A 23,245-nucleotide genomic window follows, 5' to 3' on the forward strand; every position below is an offset into this window, starting at 1 on the left:
CATCCTCATCGAAGCTACCAGACCCTGGCCCCAGCTCCTACACAGCCGTCCTGAGAATTGTCCCCGTTTTACAGAGGAGGTGACCGTGGCTCAGGCTGCCCAAGGACTGGTGCAGTCCCTCACAGCTTGTCGGATGCAGAGCTGGGATGTGCATTCTGGTCTGTGTGACTCCCGGAGCTCAGCTGGAGGGAAGGAAGGTGGGTGGAGCCCTCCTTTCAATGAGGTGTCTGATGCCTTTCACCTGGCTTCTCCAGGGAAGCGTTGGTGGGTCAGTCAGATGGATGGACCTCGGAGGACCCCCCCTTCCCCCTCCCCCCCGACACCGCCGCACACAGAGGCCAGAGGTTCTCTCAGAGCCAGGGAAGGAGGAGGGGGAGCGGCTCCTGTGATGGACAATGTGTGTGTGGCAGGAGTCACCAAGTCACGTGTGGCCTTGCATGAGCCTGTGAGGGGCTCTGTCTAAAAGTGGGTGTAACGGGGCCTGGAGATCAGGAGGAATGCATCCCCTGATGCTCACCTTTTCAGTGATGGCTTCCCTCGTGCTCCTGGGGTTTTTAGGGACTCAGAAGGAGAGAGTCCAGGCCTCCAGATCACAGAGCCTTCTCTGGGGGGATGTGGCTGGTAAGGAGGGCAGTGGGGGCATTTCTTCAGCCCTTTCACCCCTCACGTCTATACAGTAATTAATTCATTTGCTGGGTACATATTTACTGAGCACCTATTATGTGCCAGGCATTGAACCAGGACATGGGGGATGCAGCAGTGAACTAAACAGATGAAGATCCCTGACCTTGTGAGCTCATGTTTGGGGAGAGAGATAGAGGCAGCTTATAGTAAACAAGTAAATACATCACCGTATAATAGAATTTCAGATAGGAACTGATGGGCATTTCTATGAACAAGAACAAAACAGCATAAGTAGACAGAAGGCGCAGGTAGGGGAGACTATAACACAGGTGGTCAAGGAAGGCTTTTCTGCAGAGGTGACATTCGGGCAGAGCCCTAAATACAGTGAGGGAGTGAGCCATGCAGAGATCTGTGGGAAGAGTGCCCCAGGCAGGAGAATCAGCAAGTGCAAAGGCCCTGAGGTAGCAGCCTGCCTGGCATTTGGGGACTATAGCCAAGAAGAAAGAAGGAGCAGAGTGAATGAGGGGGAGAGAAGTAGAAGGGGAGGAGCATATCACAGGGGGCCTTCTGGGCCACTGTGAGGACTTTGGCTTTTGCTTTGAGTGAGATGGGAACCATGGGAGCGTTGTGAGCAGAAGAGGGACGTGAATGGACGTGGGTTTACTAGGATCCCTCTGGCCATTGTGTGGGGGAGAGACTGTGGGCCTGAGGCAGGAAGGCCAGTGAGGAGGCTGCTGCCGTCCTCCAGGCTAGAAGGGATGATGACTGGGACCAAGGGACTGGGAGTGGTGAGAAGAGACAGATCCGGGGTATGTTTTGAAGCTCGAGCCCACAGGACTTGCTCCCGGGTTGCGTGTGGGCAGAGGGCAGGGGCGTCGCCCAGGCGTTCCTGGCTTCAGCACCACGGACAGCGCCAGCACCAGACACCGGGGAAGCCCTGGTTGGCTCAGGTCCCCAACAAATAAATGGCCAGTCCCTGGATGCTGATCGGAGCCTCATCTGTAAAGTGCTGGTCCCTTCCCCTCGATTTTGTTATCCATTTCTCTTTTAGCCAAATATGTTTATTTCTGGGCACTGCTGCGAATCCATTTTGGGATGAGGCAGGTCTGAATGCAATTATATAGCTGGGATGAGGGGTTTGGAAGCAGTTGTCTCCAAAAATCTCTGCATCTGGCTAAATTGTTGTTGTATGGAGGGGGGTGCTAGGATGGGAACTGGGGGAAGGGGAGCTTCCTTGAGGAGGGGGTGATGGGAAGAGAGCCTCGAAGAACGGTGGGCCTGTCTCAGAGGAGCAGCAGGGTGCTCTGCGTAGGGGAGCTGAGTGACTGAATGTGGTTATTCACGATGCCCTCCTTCTGAGAGTGAGGAGGGGGCAGCATTCCTGACAGTGAGCGTGGTAGGTCGGCCCATGGCAGACAGTGCTGACCCTCAGGGCTTCCACGGACTTGCTGTGTGTCTGTTCTTTGGCTCTCAGTTTCTCCAACTGTAAAATGGGGTAATTGTAGTCCCTACTGTGCTGGTTATTGTAAGAATGACAAAAATGGGTGAATTAACCATCAGAAAGGCCAAGAAAGGGCTGGAGGGGTGAGGGGCTGCCTCTGAGGCCTCAGACCCCAAGGGTGAGCACTTGGCCTCTTCCTGGTTGGGTGCTCCCGGTCCCTTTGTGACCGTCCTCCTTGTTCTCCCTGACTCATGTGGCGGGTTATATCTGTGCCCCATTTTGCTATAGACAGAATGATCATATGGATATTCTATGCAAATTCTCATTTTTAATGAGCCAGAAGGAAAGCTAACGACCATCTTGCAGATGTATTGGGACCCGAGGGAGGCCTTAAGATGGGGGAGGAAGCAGGGGACAAAGGGACAAGCAAGAGGCGAGAGGAGGGAGGAAGGGGAAAGGAAATGAAGCGGGGTTGGGGTGGACACAGTAGGGGCTGCAGAGTGGTGGAGGGGAAGCACGGGCTCTGTTTACCATCTCTCAGAACCTCTCTGCCTGCCCCATTTTAAGAAGGGGAAACAGGCTCGGAGAGAGGTGGAAACGTGCCAGATATCCCAGAAGCTGGAAGAGAGAGAGAGAAAGGCAGAGGAGAGGGAGCAGATGGGCTGGAGAAAGGGAAGGTGGAGGCAGCTGGGACTAGGCTCTGGGACTCGGTTTCCTTATCTGTATGATGGTCGTAGCACCTAAGACGTGGGCTGATTGGGAGGAGCTAATGAGAGAACATGTGCAAACATTATTCGACTGAAGAGTGCTGCCTGAATGTGAGGGCCGTGGAGTAATGTGTGTGTGGGAGAGGGAGAGGATGGGGCAGGGGACCGAGTGGGGGAGACAGGAAGATGAGGGTGGAGGGACACGAGCTGGAGATGGGGGTAAGAGGCCTTCTGGACAATAGGCCAGCTCTTAATTAATTAGTCCATTCAGTCATTTGTTCACTTATTCATTCATTCATTCATTCCTCAGCATCTATAGTCTACTTCATAGAGGGAAGTCAGCTCCCAGAGGGCAGGATTCTTGTCTGTCCTATCCGTGGCTGTCCCCGTAGTGTTGAGGGCAGCACCTGGCACCGGGAAGAGCTTAAATTGTTGCTGAATCAGTGGCTGTTCTGTGCCCGGCAGTGGGCCCAGCAGTGGCCATCTCCCTGGAGCTCAGAGGCATCTAGTCCAGTAATTTCCCTTCCCTGTGCTAAGTGCAGTGCTTGAGACATTGCGATTCTTACCGGCACCCAGGGGAGAAGGAGCCTGGAGACAACTACGAAGGCTTCCTGGAGGAGGGGGCCTGAGTTGAATCCTCAAGAACTGACAGGAGCTGACTTGAAGGAGTCTCGGTAGGGGAACTGGGCATAAAGGCAGAGCGAACAGTCTAGTGTTGGGAACTGCAGGTGCCCTTGGAAGTGGGGGGTGATGGGAGCTGAGGCCACAGGGCCTCAGGACTGGGCTGAGGGGTTTGGATTTTGCCCTGAGCCCTGAGGGAGGTGAGAGCCAGCGAAGGTGGGAGGGACGGGTGTGCTGGGGTGGGATCAGTTTTGGTGGAGAGGTGGGGTGGCCAGGCTGGGCAGGCTGAGGTTTGCATGCAGGTGTGGGGCTCTGGTCTGGACAGGCAGTGTCGACAGGAGTTGGGGGGCACAGGGGGTTCGGGCCTGAGGGGTCAGCTGGCTGCTGCCAGGTGAGGCTGGACCCGCCCCTGGGGCATGGAGCCAGCCTGGAGAGGGACCAGGGCTCTGGTTTAGATTAATTAAAAGACCTCTTAGCTCTGGGCAGTCCCACCGGGGCCGGAGTGCCTGGAGAGCATTTAAATGTCAACATAAATATCACAATGACCCGAGTCCCTCCTGATACTCAGTGCCCAGATTCCCAGGATGTCCCTTGTATTACAACATGGGACAGTCTCTCACTATGAAAACTGTCCGACCCCAAATGCCTATTGAGAAAAACTAGCAGATGGTAGCATCCCCTGCCCCAGCTCTGGCCTTCCAGAGGAAGGGCAAGATCAGCTGAGCACGCTTCTCCCGCCCCGCCTCCCCGGATGCCCTCCTGAGGCCCACTCAGGGCTGCTCCCAGGATCCAGGCCTGGAGTCCCCTTTCCAGCCCTCCCTGGTCCCTGTCTCTGCACTCCCAGATCTGGCCAAGCAGGCCCCCAGGCTGTGGGGCCCCAAGCTTTTCCCCAGCAGCGTCGGGAAAGCCTGGGGCAGGTTTTGGGGGGGTGGGGTGAGCGCTTCTCCAGCTCAGGGCCACATCTGGGCCTCTGTCCCTGACCTTTGTCTACCAACTCTTAACTAACCCGAGTCCCAGGCAGCCCAGCACCTCAGGAAAGCCTCCGGCGGTCCACAGGGTCGGGCTGGTGTCTGCGCTGTCCTCACTGCCCTCCTCCACCACAGCCAGTTTATGGAGAACACTCACGCCCACCGTCTCATCCTCCTTCCCAGCCGGGGGTGTCAGCAGCCCCATTTTCTGGCTGAGGAAGCTGAGGCCTCACCCCAGGTACATCCAGAGCCAAGGCTGGGCCCAGACCCCCCCATTCCTTGCATTTCCTGCTGTTCTTCCCTCAAAAGTGTCGGCTTGGAGGAGCCAGAGCCGGGCTTCTCACCGTCCCTCCCCCTGCCCTGGCCTGAAGAGGAGGGCTGGTGTGGGAGAGGGTCCGGGAGGACTTCATTACCCAGTGCCTGCTTGTGGCACGCTGGGGGGGCCTGAGCCCGCCGCCGGTGGGGAGACATGCTTGGCCTATCTGGGTAATTACATCTCAACATTTCATTTTGCTTGTCAGTTTCCACTTCCTGGGGATGTGGGCTCCTAAATATTTCATCCCAGCCTGCAGCTGCCTGTTCCTCTCTGGCCAAACCGCAGGCCCGGCTGCCGACCCCGAACCCTGGCTCCTCCCTGCCCAACTGAGCCTTGCTTCCTGTTCTGGGCTGGAGCTGGCCAGAGGTCATCATCTCCATGCCCCTACCCCACACAGAGGTCTCTACCACCAGCCCAGCGCTGTCTTCTCTTCCCAAGGGGTCTGGGGTGAAGAGGCCAGACAGACAACATTGCCAGAAATTAGGCTCAGTTCAACCAACATTGCTTGAGCACCTCCTGTATGCCTGACACTCTGCTGGAAACCAGGGAGTTAGGAAAGAGAAAGACACAGTCAAGAAAGAAAGCCCCTTGAAGGGGCTTATGGGCTAATGGAGGAAACGGACAACTGTGTTATAACAGCAAACACTTATTGAGTACTTATGTGCCAGGCACTGTTACACGTATTAACTCACTTATTCTTCATGCTTTGTTATGAGGAGACAAGGCCCAGAGAGGTGAGTAACTTGTCCAGAGTCACACAGCTAAGAAGTGGCAGAGCCAGGATCTGAACTCAGGCAACCTGGCTCCAGCCTTCATGCCCTGAAGCACGAGAGTCACAAACCGACAGCCTAGGCAGAGGATGGCGGGTGCCAGCGGAGAGGGGTGAGGTGAGAGCTGGGGTGGGCAGTGATGAGTCCCCACTCTGGGATGTTTTGTGGGGGAGGAGGTGGAGAAACTGAGCCCCGAGGTGGGGTTGGGCAGGTGGGGAAGCAGGAGGGGTATTTCTGGCAGAGGGACCAGCAAAAGCTCCAGGGTGGGAAAATTTGAGTTGCGCTGGAGAAAGTGGTCTTGCTGTAGAGTGTGGAGTCGTGAGGCTGAGGAAGGGGCTGAAAAGCTGCTACGTGATCTCAGCCCCTAGGTGTGTCGCTGGAGCTGGGCCGTCTTGTTCTGAAAGGGGTTTTTCAGCAGAGGACTCTGAGCTAACACTCAGCAGTCCTGTTTCTGGCTGCTGGCTGGCCTGACTTGCTGTGTGAGCCTTGGGCAGACTCCTTTCCCTCTCTGAACAAGATCTGAGGAATGGGGGGGGGATTCCCTCAGTTGAAGAATGCCTGGTATGGCCACTGAGAGTGGGGGGAGGTGGGCCGGGGGGGCAGGGGTCTCCTGGGAGGCCTTGGGGTGGGGGCGGGCCAGAAGTCAGTCTTAGGGCCCCTCCCCCCTCAGTCCCCTCCTGCCACCACCTGCCTCCAAACACCTTTGCTTCCTTCTCTCTCTCTCTCTCCTTTTTTCTGCTTTTCTTGCTTCAAAGGTGTTTTACCTAAATGGGTTTGTGTTAAGATATTAGGTCGATCACTCAGCAAATTTCCCTCTGCTCAGAGCTGAGTGCCATGAATAATGGAGCTCTGAACAGCTTGCGCTGCTTAGCGGCCTCCCAGCGAGGGGACAGCAGCACTCAGCTCAGGGGCCCTGAGCCCCACAGCTGCCCTGGCTGGTCCCCCACAGCCTGCCTCCTCCCCCTCCCCAAAATATCCCCCCAGGGGCCAGGCCTGTCCACAGGTGATCCCTTTAATCCTCACAACACCCCTGCCACGTCTGGGGAGTGGCGAGAATGCCGTCCCATTTTACAGATGCAGATGTGGAGGTTCAGAGAGGTTGGGTGACTTGGCTCTTATCATGTAAGGGATTGAGGTGGGATGAGGGCCCCATCTGTGCCCAGCCTCGGCCTCCTGTGTCACAGCAAGCCAGCTCTCTGATGCCTGTGCCCCCGTATCTGCAGGTCCAGCCCCATTCTCTATGGGGGCAGGTGGGTGTGAGTGGACGGCCTGGTTTCAGAGGAAAATTGAGGACTTTGCCCGGATGGGGGCACTGAGGCTCCTCGGTAAATAGCTGTGGATGACAGAGGTGCCGTACCCCTCCACCCTGTCACTACCCCATCCCCGTTAGCACCCCCCAGCCAGGCTCACCTGCACCAGTAGCAAAGGCGAGGTGTTGATGGTGCTAAGGTGTGGCCGGGCTGGCTGGTGGAGATGTGGACAGCTGACTTGTGCGCCTGGGTCTGCGGCTGTGTGGTTGTGTGGAGGGTGTGACTTTGGGAGGTTGGGCGTGGAGAGTGTGGCTGTGTGGGGCGGTGTGGTTAGTGTGTGAGCCTGTGTGGCTGTGAGATTGTGTGAGGTTGTAGTGATGTGTGGTATGTGACTGTGTGAGGGGGTGTGTCACCACGTGTGTGTGGCGGGGCGGGGCTGGGAGTGATGCAGGGGTGGGGAGATGAGCTGAGCGTGTTCAGGAAAGAAAGGATGTGTGTCCTGCCTTGCATAGTCCCTGGGCCTCTAGGCTAAGGCCCCAGGTTCTGCCCAGCACTCTGTCCCTGGGGACAGCTCTCAGTTTCAGCTGGTGTCTCTGGTCCCCAGAGCATCTCTCACCAGCCCTGGGTCCTGACCCGAGCTGGGTGATGAGGTCCATGCCCCCTTGCCTCAGCAGCCCCCACCCCCACTAGGACTTGCTCCCCAGCGGCTTTGGCTCCAGGAGGCCAACCCAAGCCTTCACAAACACCATCGCATTTGACCCTCACTCCAGCCCCACCCGGCTTTTTTCCCATTTTACTGATGGGAAGCCTGATGCTCAGAGAGGCTAAGTAACTTGTCCAAAGTCACACAGCCAGGAAGCAGTGGAGCAGGCATCTTCCCCTCTGTCTCAGACTGGAGGGGAGGGGAAAGCTGAGGGCAGGTGCAGTATCCACGCTTTGCACCAACCTTTGATGGGGTATATCAGGGAGACATCTGCAGCTGGGAAACCGGAGTGACTGTTTCCCCCTCATTGTCCCTTGGTACCTGGGTCTTCCTGGCTCCAGCCAAATCTCTCACAGTGGGCCCACCGTGTCCACAGGGCTGGAGTCGCCCTGCCCTCATGCCCTTCTCTACTGGCCCAGCTATCTTTGGCTCTGGGCCCTTGGGGCCCGGCCAGTTTGCATGGCTATCTTATACTTCTCCACTTGTTCTTTTGCATGTGCATTTCTTGAGCGCTCGTAGCAAGGAATTTGCATCAAGGTGGAGAAGTAAATTCCCAGCAGAAGGCAGGACTGAGAGAGAGGTCCCGGTGTGCATGACGCCCAGCACCATGTGTACTTGGAGCTCACCAGTGTGTCCTGCAGGCGCTGTGCATGGATAACCTTTGCAGCCCAGAGCCTGGCACAAAGTGGGTGCCCAGAGCCTGCGCATGCAGACATTCGGGCACTCCGTGTGACCAGGTGGTGGCTCAGAGGGGAGGTCATAGTGGGCTTTGGGGGTCAGGGAGGTTCCCAAAGGAAGTGGGAAGGTTTGAGCAGGTGGCTACCTCAGATTCCTACAGAGCCTCTGCCCCTCTGCCCGTGCCTGCGGCTCCTGCCCCGCCAGCCCTCCCATCCCTGTCAGTCGGGCACTCAGTGACTCATTCAACCGGCAAGCGTGGGTCACTGCCTGACCCGAGCAGGCACAGCATGTGTGCTGGGCCCCATGAGGGATGGGGTGGAGAGACAGACACCGAGGAGAAACTGGGACCCAGCAAGGGAAGGGCTGGCCGAGGGAACAGCCTCTGCTAAGGCCTGTTGGTGCAGCAGATGTGGTCGGATGGTGGATTTTTGTAGGGACCAGACCTGAGGAGGAGATGTGGCCTTGAATGTCACACACACACACACACACACACACACACACACACACACACACAATGGTGGGGAACCACCAAGGGTTGCAGGCAGGGAGCCACGTGTCAGAGGGATTTGTGCTTTAGAAAGAGGCTGGAGTGGACACCGGAGGGTGGGGAGTCGGGCCAGGAGTGGAGCAGACAGGGGGATGGTGGGCGTGAACCAGGCTTGAGCTGCCTCCCGGAGAGCCCTCAAGCCCTCTGTGGAGCCAGAGCCAGCCAGAGTGCGGGTCCACCCCTCGCTGTGCCCCCCAGCCCCGCTCACCCCGGACAGCCACAGGTTAGGGGGCATTCGCTCAGGGCCTGGGTGCCTTCCTGACCTCAGACGCCCTTTTAGCCACAGCTCTGCTGCCTGGAATCTGCCATATGGCTCCATTTACTTAGACAAGGACTTCCTTCCTGGTTGAAAACAAAAGTAACACCATGTTAGTCACTGAGTCCTCTGAGTAACTCCCTTTCCTGAGAGCAGGTTTGTGGGGAGGGCCTGGCTTTGGAGTGGGAGGGAAAGAAGGGAGGACCAGGGAGAAAGACCTCTGTGTGTGAGTGTGTGTGTGTGTGTGTGTGTGTGTGTGTGTGTGAGGCCATACAGTCCAGGGTAACTCCCAGCCTCCTTCATGCCTTCCCCCCAACTCCCTCTCTGGCAGGAACCTAGCAGAGCCTGGGGGACCGCCTTGGGTTGTTAACAATCCCCACTTTCTCTCCATGTTGCAATTTGCTGCCTTCACGTTGTTTTGCCATAATGTAGATTTTTTTCCACTTGATTTCCTCGGATTTGTCTTTCTATGTTTTTCTCCCTTTTTAAATTTAAAAAGACAAAAAAAAAAAAAAGAGAAAGAAAGAAAAAGAAAAGGGAAAGAGAGAGAGAGGAGAAGAGCCCAGTCTTGCTGGCCTCCTGCACTGTTTGTCTGCAGGGAAATTGCTCGATGCTCTGGAGGAGGATTTTCTCCCCCTCCTGGTCTGGAGCCCAGAGCCCAGGCTGCTGCTTGGGATGAGGGAACAGCCTGGGTTGCAGGATGTGATCCCAGGGTCCTGGGTGTTAGAGCAAGAGGGCTTTGGAGCTGTGGACACAGTGCCCTGTCTGGGTCACCTCGCTGCCCACTGCCTGCGGGCTGGCTGCTTAGCTGCTTCCTGGCGAGGGTGGGTCTCTTGGTGAGTGAGAGGATGAAGGATGGGGGAGCAAGAGGATTCCCAAGCCTGGAGGATGTGGCTGAGGGCTCTGGGAAGGCACAGCGGAGCCCAGGTCCCCGATTGCCCCCTACCTGGGGTGAGCTTGGGCAGAAGCGGGCTGCTCCAGGAGGAGGCTTTTTCTTTTTGCCTGCTCTGGGCCACCGGGCTAGGCTCAGCCCACAAGTTGGCGTGTCGTGAAGGCAGGGGGTCTGGGGGCTGCTTGGAGCGAGTAGGGAGGACTTATTTAGATAGGTGGAGTGGAGAGAGCCGCCCCGTGGGGGACAGGGAGGTGCCAAGAGAAGAAGAAAGCTGAGCACAGGTGCAGTGATCATACTTGGTGTAACCTGAGTCCACCAGGACATTAGGGAGACACCTCAGGCGGGAAACTAGGCTGATGACTAACCCCCCGCCACCCCGCTGAGTCCTTAGTGCCTGCAGGTCTCCGTGGCCCTGCCCTCAAATAAGCTCCCTGGGTCATCTCTGCTGATGGAGGGAGCCAAGTGTGGACAATCCCACGCAGCGAAGGGTAGAAAAATGAGGGCATTTCAGCAGCGATCTCTCACTTGCGGGTGGAATTTACACGTCCAAAGTGTCTTCAATTCCTGGCTCTCAGGCCAGGCAGTAGCTCCTGGAAAAAAGTCTGAGTAGAGTCCACATCTGCTGCTGCCACTGCGTGGCCCGGCCTGAGCCTCCCTGCCCCTAGGATGCAGCCCCCAGCCTCCCTCCATCACTTCACTCCACTTGTTTCCTCCTCTGCCCTGCAATGAGAGCTGTATGGGAGGAGGGGCTCTGTCCTCCTCACGGCTGCATCCCAGCATCTAAACAGCGCTCAGTAAACACTTGACTCAGCGAAGGAAAAGCAGCGGTAGCACGCAGGACAGGGTGCGTTGTTGGATGGCTGGTGTCTGGGGAAGCGTGCGGTGGGCCTGGCACCCAGGGGGCCTTCCCCACCACCAGTGTGGCCAGCAGTGCTGTCTCCTGTGCCCCTCCTAGGGCTGGTCGCTCTCTCTTCCTGTCTTGCCTCCCAACTAGACTGAGCTCCCAAGGAAGGGGTTTGACTTGCTATTGTTTCTTTCTTTTCTTTTTTTTTTTAAATTTTATTTATTTATCTATTTATTTATTTTTGGCTGAGTTGGGTCTTTTGTTGCTGCGTGCGGACTTTCTCTAGTTGCGGTGAGCAGGGGCTACTCTTCGTTGCGGTGCGCGGGCTTCTCATTGCGGTGGCTTCTCTTGTTGCAGAGCACGAGCTCTAGGTGCGCGGGCTTCAGTAGCTGTGGCATGCAGGCTCAGTAGTTGTGGCTCGTGGGCTCTAGAGTGCAGGCTCCGTAGTTGTGGCGCACGGGCTTAGTTGCTCCGCGGCATGTGGGATCTTCCCGGAGCAGGGCTCGAACCCATGTCCCCTGCACTGGCAGGCGGATTCTTAACCACTGCGCCACTAGGGCAGTCCCTACTTGCTATTGTTTCTTAAGGACCAAATGTGCCAGGAACTGAGCAGGACACTTCTTGAATGAATGAATGAATGAGTGAACGAATGAACAAACAAACATGCAGAGCCGGCCCTGCCCTTGGGGAGTGCAGCTGGAGGCAGACACTGACACAGATATATTGGCTGGACCCAGAGAACACTGGGAAAGGTCACCAGACTGCAAATGGAAAGGGCGCAGAGACCACAAAATACAAGAGGAAACCCATATCAAGTTTCACTAGTGGAGTCTCCATGTCACGTTCAAGTCAGGGCAGGTGCCTGGAGCCTGGGGGAGGCGCAGGGTTCCAGCGCCGGGGAGGGCTGGCCAGGAAAGAGCCTGTCCCCACCAGGGGGAGGTAGGATTTTGGGAGCCAGATGGCTGGCAGGAGGAGGGCAGCCCCAGGTGGGCTCCCCACGTGCTTCCCCTCCAGTGTCCTGTGGATTCCACCGGGCTGGGAGTGGCCGAGTGACCCCGTGTCACGGATGAACAAAGAGGCTCAGGGCAGCGCACAGAGGGACTGAATGCCTTCACTGTCACTCGTGTCTGAAAGTTTGGTCTGGCCTGGGTTCTGGGGTCCACATTTACCAAGCATTTACATCTTTACATCTTGTATTTGCTTCTGATTTTTTTTTTTCCAAGAAATAAAATGGGGATTGCCTGGAAGCCCTTTCACGGAGCCCTCAATCTTGTTCCATCCCTGCCTCCCTTGAGGTACCCTCTACCCACGACTCTGAAGGGGATGAGTTCCCTTCTTGTCCCTGTTTAGTCATTCAACAAGCATTTATGGAGCACCTAATGGCACTGGGAGATCGCAGTGCATACAATAGACCAAATCTGCCTTCATGCAGCTTTTGCTCGTATATACGTGTGTGTCCATATAGAATAAATCTTATTATATGTGGCTTTGAATTTCTACATAAATGGGACAGATTGTGCTGCACTTTGCTTTATCAGCCAACTTTATGTTTTCAGGGTTTTGTCGTGCTGATGATACATGAGAGCTACATAATATTCCATTGTGCAAACACACCACAGATTAGCCATTGTTCTGTTGTAAAATGTTTAAGTGGTTTCCATTTTTTTGCTGTTTCAAACAGCGCCACAGTGACCATCTTTGGGCACGTTCCCTTGCACCCGTGTGTGACTTTCTCTTGGAAGGATGTGGAGGGGGACACGCTGGCTTGTAGGATTCTAGACCCCCTGGCCCTGCACGGAGGCACTGGCTGGGCGGACGGTGGAGCTTGCAGCTGGCATGTGGCAACTGGTGCTGGACAGGGGGCTGGGGCTCGGGCTGTGTGTGGGGTGAGAGGCTTGCCAAGGGCGACCCAGGAAGGCCTAGGGGAGCCACGGGGAACCCCAGACTCCTTCATGCCCCCCTTCTTATAATCCTGTTCCTGGAGCCTGGGACAGGTGGAGGGTTCCAGCTTCTGTGCAGAGATAGTGCATGGGCTCGTTCCTTGCTGCTTGGGTTTAATTTGATTATATTTGCTCTCAGTATGGACTCATGGATTTTTTTTTTTTAAATCCAAAGAGAAGGTCCTTGTGGTAAAGGAGGAGGGGTGCAGAGAAATGCCCCCGCCCTGGTGGAGAGGTTTGAAGAGGGCGTCCCAGGGGAGTGCTAGTCATGGTCCCCACAGTGATGGGGCTGCAGAGGCAGGGGCTGGACATGAGAGGGCTGGCGGGCTTGGCATGAGACTTGGGATCTTCCCAGGGGTGGGGAGAGGCTGCAGGAGATGGGGGTTAACAGAGACCCAGCGACTGGGGCCTTCCCTTTCTCTGCCGGAGGGAGGCTCTGGACACAGACCTGGATTACAGGCCCACTGACCGGCCATGTGACCTCCGTCAGGCTACTTAGCACCTCCAAGCCTCAGTTTCCACATCTGTAAGATGGGGCCATTAGCCCCTGCCCCAGGTTGTGTGAGGATTCACTGAGTGCCAGACATGCCGTGGGTGCTTAGTAAATGCGGTCCCTCTTGGGCCACTCCAGTCCTCTCTGGCTGTGGCATGGGGTCAGGAGGGCCGTGGAGACACTTGGTTTCTCACTGTGGGGCCAGTGACACCAGTGGTACTTAGCCCAGGGTAAGCCTTGTGCCCAGCCATATTTATGGGTCCCAGGTGGTCCCTGACTCCACGTGACCGGTCGTGACACATTGGACTGGGCGAAGGGGTGGTCTCGGGAGCCAGACAGCCTGCATTCAAACCCCACCCTGTGCCTGACTGTGTGACCTTGGGGAAGCCACTTAACCTCTGCATTTCTGCGTCCTCATCTCTAAATTGGAGCTGTGCTGATGATACTGACCTCAGATGAGTGAATCCATGCAAAATATGCAGAATAATATTCAAAGGCATTAGGCACTTTATAAACGTTCACTGGTATTGAGCTCTGCATAAACCCCCAAACTCCCCTCCAGCCCCCCCACCCTTGTGGTTGTAAGAATATCGCATCCCGCTAAGATCAGCTCTTATCTCGAGTACCTTGTGACTCGCTCACATTTGAGCTGACTGAGCTGTGGTCACCTAATTCTTCTTTCACCAGCAAAACGAAGCCTGCAAGGTATACCCTGGCGTGTCAGGTGGGGCCATCCTATGGAACTTCTTAGGGGAGCATTGCCCAGAAATATGACTTAATCTAAAAGTTTCTCCCTCCTTGAGAACAATTAACTCCTATTCTATGCCTGCCTCCCCTCTGCCCCTTGGCCCCCTCCTCCCTCCTGGAGCCAGGTGGCACGTCCTAACCCCTCAGCCAGCCTCCTCCTCTTGTCCATCTGTCTCCCCAGATAGGGGGAGAAATGTAGCAATTGGGCCAATTTCTAACTGGAAAGGAACCATATGGAGGGTTTAGCTGGGAGCCGAGTGTCTGCCCGGCCTCTGTTAGGGCAGAGCCAGCGCTGTGGGCAGCTCCCTGGGCTCTCTCTGTGAGCCGGGACCGGAGGGGCCCCGTCCTGCCCCCAGACCCTCCCTCCTTCTCTCCTTCTCTCCCTCCCCCATGAGCCCCTGGTCGACCTGCTTTTCTCCTGTGCTTGGGGCTTCTTTGCGTGTCTTAGGAGGTCTTGAGGAGCTTGGTCTGCACGAAGTGGCAGAAAGTAAGGGAGGTGGGTGCTGGTCAGGGCAGGGGGCAGAGGGCCATGGCTGCCTTGCCTGGTGCAGAGAACCAGGGGGACTGCTTCCTGGCGATGTGAGAATGTGTCTGTGTCGTGTGGCTCCAGGCCTTGCAGGTGCCTGGCACAGAGCAGCCCCCATTCTAGTGTGAGTACCTTGTTCTCCCAGAATGCCCCACCCCCGGCTGCTTGCGCCTCCTCCTGCTAAGACTCGGCTCAGGGTCACCGCCCTTGGGCAGCCTTCCCTGGTTGCCACCTACGCCCAGGAGTAAAGGGCCCTCCTTGGGTGGAGCTGGGTGCTGGCACCTTTCCCCGGGGGGCAGGTGGGTGTGTTACATCTCCCTGCGCTGGGAGCCCCTTGCAGCCAGTCCTCCATGCAGAGGTGCGTGGAGTCTGTGCGGAAGGCTCGGGGGTGCCCAGGGGTGACAGCCAGGTGCCCAGCCAAGGTGGATAGTTTGGCTGGGCCCTAAAGGGCTCCTGTGTGAGGTGGAGTTGGGCTGAGACCCTTGAGTGGGACCCAGAGGAAGGTAGTGGTCTCAGATAAAGGATCTGCTTTCATCAAGAGTAATCCCTCATGTTTTTCCATCAGCTGAGCCCTGACTCTGCCACCTGGGGTCCTGGGGGGTCTTACTCCCTGGAGGCCCCCCCCATTCTGTACCTCAGTAGGGCAGGGAATTGTGTGGCTTTGGGTAAACCACTTCTCTTTTCTGAGCCTCGGTTTCCTCATCTGTCAAATGCAGTTGATAGAAACAGTGGTCCACAGTGCTTTTGTAGCAGGAGATGAGGGGAGATTGAAATACACGCATGATACCTGTCCCCCGCCAGCACTGGAGAGACACATCTGAGGCTGGGGACTGGCTGGGTGAAGTGGAAAGTGCTCCCAGAGTTTCTGTAAGCCACATGGCCTGGCTGTGAATTCCGGGGTGTGTTGACTGCATCCTGGCTCCTGCAGACTTGGCGGCTGGGCTTCTTGCAGAGGCATGAGCTTGAGAGGCAGGTAGGCCCTGGGTCCCCTCCCCCAGGACCCAGCCAGTTAGGCGGCGGCCCAGAGAAGAAGGAGTGACAGGAGGGCCCCTAAAGACCTTCTGACCCCAATCAGAGCTCTTCCAGTCCCTCCACCCAAAGCACTCCGGTTAGAATGACCTTCCGGGGCTCTCCTGAGCTCCCTGCTAGGAATCTGATCACAAATATGATGGGCGGGGCCTCGAGTATCAAGGCACCCTGCCAGGCCAGGGTGGGAGCTGGAGAGACTTACACACTGAGTGGCCTGTGGGTTCCTGGAAGGGAACCTGGGAAGACCTGGATGAGGACTGTAGCTGGGCTTGCAGCATCGCTGCCCAGGATGTGTGGGCATGAGTCAGCAGCCGTGCGCGCACTGCTCTTACCAAGGGGCCTGCTGATGAGCATGGGGCCCGGGGACAAGAGCCCTGGTAGGTGTGTGTGGATGTGCGTGCCAGAGGCACTAATGGCCCAGGGTGGGCAGTTTGCTCTCGTTCTCAGATTTACTCCTCCAAAAATCCTTATGAGGTGGTTACATTGAAAAGAACCAATGTTTACTGAGCACTTACCATGTGCCAGATATTATTGTATTTATATGCATGAACTCACGTAGCTTTATAACAACACTATGAAATAGGTAGTATCATTATCTTCACTTTATAGATGATGTATCTGAGGCACAGAGAGGTTCAGTAACCAGCCTGAGATCACACAGCGGTAAGTAGCAGAGCTGAGATTTGAACCCAGGCAGTCTAGCTTTAAGCACAATGCTGCATTGCCTCTTGCTAACAACCTATTTTATTTATGAAAACTGAGGCACAGAGGAGCTAAGTGACATGTCCAGGGTCACCAACCTTGTGAGTTGTGGAGCCGAAATTCCCGCTGTGGCTATGCTGACTGCACAGCCCGTGCCCAGAGATGGGGACCTGGGACCTAAGAGTCAGGCTACAGGGCCGTGAGCAGCCCCCAGGAGTGTGGGTTGGGGGAGAAACTCTGTCCGCCCCAGGCTGACTGGTACCCTTCTTGCAGGGGGTGTGTGCATTGCCCAGTCGGTCAAGATACCACGGGAACCCAAGCCTGGGGAGTTCGACAAGATCATCCGGCGCCTCCTGGAGACCTCGAACGCCAGGGCGGTCATCATCTTTGCCAATGAGGATGATATCAGGTGAGGGCAGGTGGGGCTTGGGGCGGGGCTTGGGATGGGGCTTGGGAGCTGGGGATCCCTGCTGGAGACCTTCCTAGGCAAGCCTGACCCACTCTGGGGTCCAGAGAGATGGGGTGGGCCAGTGAGTGGGCAGTGGGGAGACCCTTCTTGCTGGGCCACAGGCTACTGCTAATGGGCTCCCCTTCCCCTCGCTGTTTCCTGCATCCATTCTACCAACTGGGGATGGTAAGCAGGTACTTTTACAGAGGGGCTAAGGCCATGGGCTTGGGGTCAGAGCACCTAGGTTCCTCGCCTGCTCTCCATCCTACTAGCTGTGTGACCTCAGGCAAGTTTCTCAACCTCTCAGGGCTTCTATTCTGCTTTAAAAAAAAAGAGAAGCTAATTATGCTTGCTTGATGGTGTTGCTTGAGTATTGAATGCAGGAATGTTCATAAGGGGCTTAGAGCAGAGGCTGGCAAGGTTGGCCACCTCTCAGCCCCTCCCTCCTTTCTTCGGTGAGCTCAGAGTAGTGGGAGGAGGCCTGGGCTGAGGTTTTAGTCCTGATTTGGGCACACACTCACTGTGGGCAGTATTGTCCCCTCCCTGGTCCTCAGTCTCCACATCTGCAGACTGGGGGCAGGTGGACTCCGGGTGCCAGAACCATGCAGCGCAGAAACCCTGGACCACCCCACCTCTCTGCACATCTACCCCTGGGTCCTGAGTCTCAGGTCAGAAACTCAGGTGCCCTTAAAAGATGACCCCTGAGCACCCCTCCTAACCCACTTCCCTTCTTCCTGCCTTTTCTCTCACTACTACCCCTCTGAGACTGTATGTTAGGGCCAAGAGGGGCCGGCCTCCTTGATTCCCTAGTCTGAGTGGGAGACACAGCCCCTGCTCAGAGTCTGATTGGCAGAGGAGATGTGGTTCTCCCCAGGCCTCCTCCCTCAGATAGTTGGCCTGAGCTGTCAGAGCCCGCTGTGTCCTCCGGTTGACCTGCCCACCTGCCTAGCCCAGCCTGCCTGGTCCACCCCACCGTGCACCCGCCTCCCCATTGCTAACCAGCATCTTCTCTGGGTCGCATTCTTTCCAGCACTCTTTCCCACTTGTGAAGACCCCATCCTGGACTCCTGAGTTTCAGCAAAACAGATATCCCCCCAGGAGACATTGTCGGGTCCCTGGAGGGGTGGAGGGGGAAGTTCGGGAAGGTCATTAAGGCCTCAAAAGCCGCAAGGACCAACTCTAATAGGTGTTTCTCAGGCCTCGAAGGACCAGGGTGTGGGAGTCCTCAGGATCCATCTGGCACCTCCAAGCTGAAAACAGAGGCTGCTCCTGACCCCCTCAAAGCTTTCAGGTCCCCTAAATTCCTATTGCCACAGGTCTGCTGGCAACTGGGGCAGGAGGGGCTCCTTCTGAGCTCTTCCCCTCCCTGCAGTCACCAGTCGCTGCCCCCCTGCCCCTACTCCCACCCCGAAGCCCAGCACTACTTGGGTCCCACTGCACCCCGGGATGCACCCCACTCCAGGCCTCCTGTGCGGCTCTGATGGACCCACACGCGGGGAGGGGAGGATGAAGGTGCCACGTGTCCCAGAGAAGAGGCCCCTGGGGGAGAGGGGGAAGGGCCTGAGACTGACTCCCTGAGCAGCTGCGGGGGGTGGGGGTGTGTGAGGGAGGGGGGCACATTTCTGGAAATCCACAGGCGGTTCAGAAGCAAACAGAAGTAAAAATAAACCCAGGTGACTTTACAGAGATGGAGCCTTGGGAGCCCTGGTCATCTCTGGCTGGCCGGATGCAGGCGGGTATCGATAGGCTGTGGTGTGGGTTCTGAGAGCAGCCTCACCTACAATTACTGGGTCCTGCCTGGGCTGCGGCAGCTTTGGGGGTCTGGGAACGTCCATCAGGAGACGATGGAGGAGGGCAGGTGTGGGCCCCGGGGCTGGGAAACATGTTTCTCCCTGGCAGCCCCAGGCGGTCCTGCCCCAGCTGGCCACCTCCTGCTCAGGCCCGGCAGCCACCCCAAGCCCTGGAGTCTGTCCTGGCCTTGTCCATGGGAAGGGCCTGGACAGTTTCTAGTATCCTGGCCTCTCGCTGTGTGATCTTGAGCAAGTTGCTTGCTCCAGTCTCTCCCCGTGGAAGGAGGTGCTTTGGGAGAATTCTTCCCAGTCCTTCCTATTTTTCTCCTCCTAGATGTCTCTGAGGGGCCACTTAGTTCAAGCATCCGTTAAGCACCGACTGAAAGCCTCCTGTGGGCTGGGCCCTGTGCTGGGCTCCAGGGCCCCTGACTTGACTAGGACCACTGTCACTGGGGGCCTGGGGAGGGGTGAGGCCCTGGCTGCCCGCACCCTTTCATCCATCCAGGAGGGTGTGGGGAGCAGCTCTCTGAAGCACCTGGACTTTTGGCACAGAAGGAGGTGGCATGCAGAGGGGGAAGGGTGTAGTGGGGTGTGTGTGTGTATGTGTGTGTGAGAGAGAGAGACAGTGGATATAAATGTGAGAAAGGGCCAAGGGATGTGGGTCTGGGCTTAGGGCCAGGGTGGCATGTACCTGAGAGGACAGAGCCTGGGCAGATGTGGTTCTGGGGACCTGAGTCAGACGTGGAGCAGGTCCAAACTGAGGGAAACAGCTGTGGTCTTTGCAGGGACTGAGGTAGCCCTAGGGTACAGGAGTGGGTCTGGGAGACAGAGAGGGGCTAGGGGTGCCGTATGGGTGAGAGGGGAAGCCGTGGGCCTATGGGCAGGTGTGGGCCAGGGCAGCAGGGAACTGTGGGCCTGGGGGTACGACATGGGTGCTGGGGCGGCTATGGGCCCTGGGCTCATGTGGGTCAGGATGGGGGATCCAGGCACAGGCTGGGAGGGGGACAGGTGTGGGCCTCGGGGAAGGGGGTCAGCCAAGGGCAGGCGTGGCCAGGGTGGCGGCAGCCGCGTGGGCAGACACGGCTGGGTTGGGCTGGGCTGGTGCGTGTTCCCACAGGCGTGTGCTGGAGGCGGCCCGGAAGGCCAACCAGACCGGCCACTTCTTCTGGATGGGCTCGGACAGCTGGGGCTCCAAGATCGCCCCTGTGCTGCACCTGGAGGAGGTGGCCGAGGGTGCCGTCACTATCCTCCCCAAGAGGATGTCCGTGCGAGGTAGGCCCGGCAGCCCGGACGGCACGCCCGCCGCCCTCAGCCGGCACCATCCACCACCGCTGTCACTGTCACCCCGGTGGTTCCTTCTTATCGTCGCCCCGTGCCCTTCCGCTCCCGCTCCTCGTCTCCCTGCATCCTGTCTTTCCTCTTCCTTGGCTCACAGCTTCTTTGTGCTCGGGTTCTGGGATAGGAAGCCTTTCTGGCCACACTTAACCCGGCGGGATTCAAATCCAGATTCAGGACCTTTCTTCCTTCCGTCTCAGATACTTGTGGGTGTGGGAGATGGTGGCAAGTATAGGAGGCTCATTTATCAAGGACTCTCCTTCATCCCTGTATACTCTCATCCCTTCTCCCATCTGGGATAGAAGAGGTGAGATCCCTGCCCTGCCTGGAGCGCATCCTCTGCCAGAACGGGGCCGGGCACTGCCAGCAAGCTACAAGAAGAGGGTGCCATGCCAGGGGGCAGGGGCCTCTCTGCAGAGCCCGCCTGGGTCTGGCAGGCCCTGGGTGTGGGGGCAGGGGTTGCGCCTGCCCTGCCCGGCCTCCCATCCTCTTGGGGCAGAACCCAGTCACCCTGGGCAGGAACAGATTGCTCTGGCCAGAACCTGAGTGATGCGGGTCACACCGCCGTGTCCTCTACTCACCCTGAGGCAGAGGGAGCATAGGCTGCAGAAGTTTCCACACCTCCCCTCTCAGCCTCAAGCCATAATAAACACAAAATAACAATAACTATGGCTCTTGGTACCCGCAAACGCCAGGCTCCTTACAGACATCTCATCTCAATCTTCCCTGCAACCCCAAAAGAAACTTTTATCCACATTTAGTGGGTGAATACGTTTAAGGATCAGAGAGATTTAGTGACATGTAGTGGCAGTAAGTGACACATACTTGCTATTAAGTGGCAGAACTGGGATCTGAACCCTGGACTTGCCAGACAAATCCCTTTTTTCTCTGGGACATTAGAGGAGCCTTTAGAGCAGTGGTTCTCATCTGGGGGTGATTTTGATCCCCAAGGGACGTTTGGCAATGTTTGGAGACATTTTCGGTTGTCACGATTAGGGAGTGATGCTTCTGGCATCTAGTGGGTAGAGGCCGGGGATGTTGCTCAATATCCTGAAATGTACAGGACAGCCCCCTGCCGCTCCCGCCCCCCACCCCAGCAAAGAATGATCGGGCCTAGTGTCAATGGGTCAAGGTTGAGAAACTCTGCTCTAAGGCCAGTCCCCCACCAGTGCCAGCACCTCCCTGACAGCTCCGACAGTCAGACAACTGTGCCCATGACACGGAATGATCATGATATATATAGAAGGGGCACTGGTAGGAGAGAGAAGGCGATATTCACTCACCAGCCTGCCTACCCTGGGATGGGGTTTTCTAGGCTTAGAGCAGAGTGGGTAAGCCCTTAGGAGCATTTGGAGAAGGAGGCTGCCTCTGTCAGTGATGGGGAAGTTCTGGACTTGAAGGAGGAAGATCCAGCTCCCCATCTTATCTGTGTGACCTGGGTCATTCCCTACACTCTCTGGTCCGGTCTCCTCTTCAGAACTAGAATGCCCAGGTGCTCCCAGGATTGGGTGCCTGCCCCCCACCAGCCTCTCTGCTCTTATCTCAGGGCCCCCAAGTGACTCCTTCTCAAAGAGGCCCCATATTACCATTTTGGTGGTTAAGAAGCAGCGGAAGCACCCTCATCCTGTACTTCTTCCATAAAGGAAGCAGTTGTAAGATTACACAAGCTCTCCCTGGAATTTAATACAGCTCTTTTCATTGTGCAGAAAATGAAATGGTCCACATTTTGTTTTTTCCGGCTGGGCCCTGGATCAGAGGATGTGCTCTTCCCTTCCGCCTCCCTCTGCCTGGGCCACATGAAAGCTGCGGGAAGCGGGAAGGGGAGGGGGCGGGTGGGGAAGGGAGGCACGAGGTCCTGACGTCCTGGTTCCCGCCAGGCTTCGACCGCTACTTCTCCAGCCGCACGCTGGACAACAACCGGCGCAACATCTGGTTTGCTGAGTTCTGGGAGGACAACTTCCATTGCAAGTTGAGCCGCCACGCGCTCAAGAAAGGCAGCCATGTCAAGAAGTGCACCAGTGAGCACGCGCGTGGGGCGAGGCGTGGGACTGAGCCTCAGGGGGCGGGGCCAGGGTGGGCCCTGAGTGGGTGGGGCTATGGGGGAGAAGGCTGAGAGTGTCAAGTGGGGTGGGCTACGGGACACTACCGCAGGGCTAGCAGTTTCAAGGGGCCCAGGCGGTGCTGCCTGGGGGCAGAGTTGGGGGCCAGAAGGGGCGGAGCCCTCAGGTGGTGGGGCCAGAAGGGGGGGGGCCAGGACTGACTGAAGGTCTGACGCCAGGGCCTTGCCGGTGGGTGGGCTTAGGGTAGCTGAAACCTCGGTGATCTCTCAGACCATCAGCCGTAGGACGCTGCTGAGTAGGGGAAGGGGCTCCTGGGTCTGGGCAGAGGTGCCGTCTGGCTGCTCACCTTGGGCTTCATCTGGACGCCCCTCTGGCAAGCCCACAGAACTGACTGACCCCAGCTGCCCTGTGAATCCTAACGCTCACCGGTCTGAGCACTTTACAGAAACCATCTCTAACCCCTCCAGGTTCCCACAGTCACTCAACAGACACCAGTTTGACTCCCACTCCCTGGCCCTTTTCTTTTTTTTTTTTTTTAAACACAGTCCCTACCATTTATTTATTTATTTATTTCTATAAATTTACTTATTTTATTTTATTTATTTTTGGCTGCTTTGCGTCTTTGTTGCTGCGTGCGGGCTTTCTCTAGTTGCAGTGAGCAGGGGCTACTCTTCGTTGTGGTCCATGGGCTTCTTATTGCAGTGGCTTCCCTTGTTGTGGAGCACGGGCTCTAGGCGCACGGGCCTCAGTAGTTGCGGCATGTGGGCTCAGTAGTTGTGGCTCGCGGGCTCTAGAGCACAGGCTCAGTAGTTGTGGTGCACAGGCTTAGTTGCTCCATGGCATGTGGGATCCTCCCAGACCAGGGCTCGAACCCGTGTCCCCTGCATTGACAGGCAGATTCTTAACCACTGTGCCACCAGGAAAGCCCTCCCTGGCCCTTTTCTAAGCACCATGGATATAGCAGTGAATAAAAGAGCCAAAAAGCTCTTGGAGTTTTTATTTTAACAGGGAGACAGACAATAAACAAGATAAGTAAGTAAACTATAGACTATGTCAGAAGGAAAAAGTGCAGTAGAAACAAAATAGATAAGAAAGAGGATGGCCTCCCTGCAAGGTAACGTTTCAGCAGAGTCCTGAAAAGGACAGGGAATGAGCCACGGGAGGCTGGGATGATGGGTCTATTTTACAGATTGGAAAACAGAGGCTCAGAGAAGGTAAGTAAAGGGACCTGAGTTCCCGCAGATGAAAGGTGGTGGAGCAGGATGTGGACCCAGGTCTGAGCTCTAGGCCCTCAGACCCCTACGGTAGCCATCTTGGCGCGTTCACCTTTGATACAGTTGGATGTGGGTCCTTGTGCGCTCTTTGTCTGGGTAGCTCTGCAGCAGGACCTGGCGTCAGGGACATTGGGAGGGCTCTGTGTACCCCTCAACCATGAGTGGTGCCCATGCAAGGATGATGAATTCCCTCTTATAGTCTCCTGGACTGATGGGTGCAGCTTGGGCAGAGGGCCAGATGAGCAAGGGCCACTGGATCAGCCGCAGGGACATGCTGCATGCAG

General features: G+C 56.7%; 1 protein-coding gene across 3 annotated transcripts in view; it reads left to right on the forward strand.

The window, feature by feature from the left end:
• GRM4 (glutamate metabotropic receptor 4) overlaps nucleotides 1–23,245 on the forward strand; it is a 100,553-nt gene that overhangs the window by 47,319 nt on the left and 29,989 nt on the right. For 2 of the 3 annotated variants that reach the window (XM_059937505.1, XM_059937507.1), the window contains exons 3-5: nucleotides 16,328–16,463; nucleotides 19,410–19,564; nucleotides 21,505–21,645. In XM_059937505.1, the coding sequence (XP_059793488.1) occupies nucleotides 16,328–16,463; nucleotides 19,410–19,564; nucleotides 21,505–21,645 (432 nt within the window). The remainder of the gene's footprint in view (nucleotides 1–16,327; nucleotides 16,464–19,409; nucleotides 19,565–21,504; nucleotides 21,646–23,245) is intronic. The other variant, XM_059937506.1, reaches the window with a different exon arrangement.

Source organism: Balaenoptera ricei, chromosome 11 (genome assembly GCF_028023285.1).
Source record: "Balaenoptera ricei isolate mBalRic1 chromosome 11, mBalRic1.hap2, whole genome shotgun sequence".
In the NCBI taxonomy this organism is placed as follows: domain Eukaryota; kingdom Metazoa; phylum Chordata; class Mammalia; order Artiodactyla; family Balaenopteridae; genus Balaenoptera; species Balaenoptera ricei.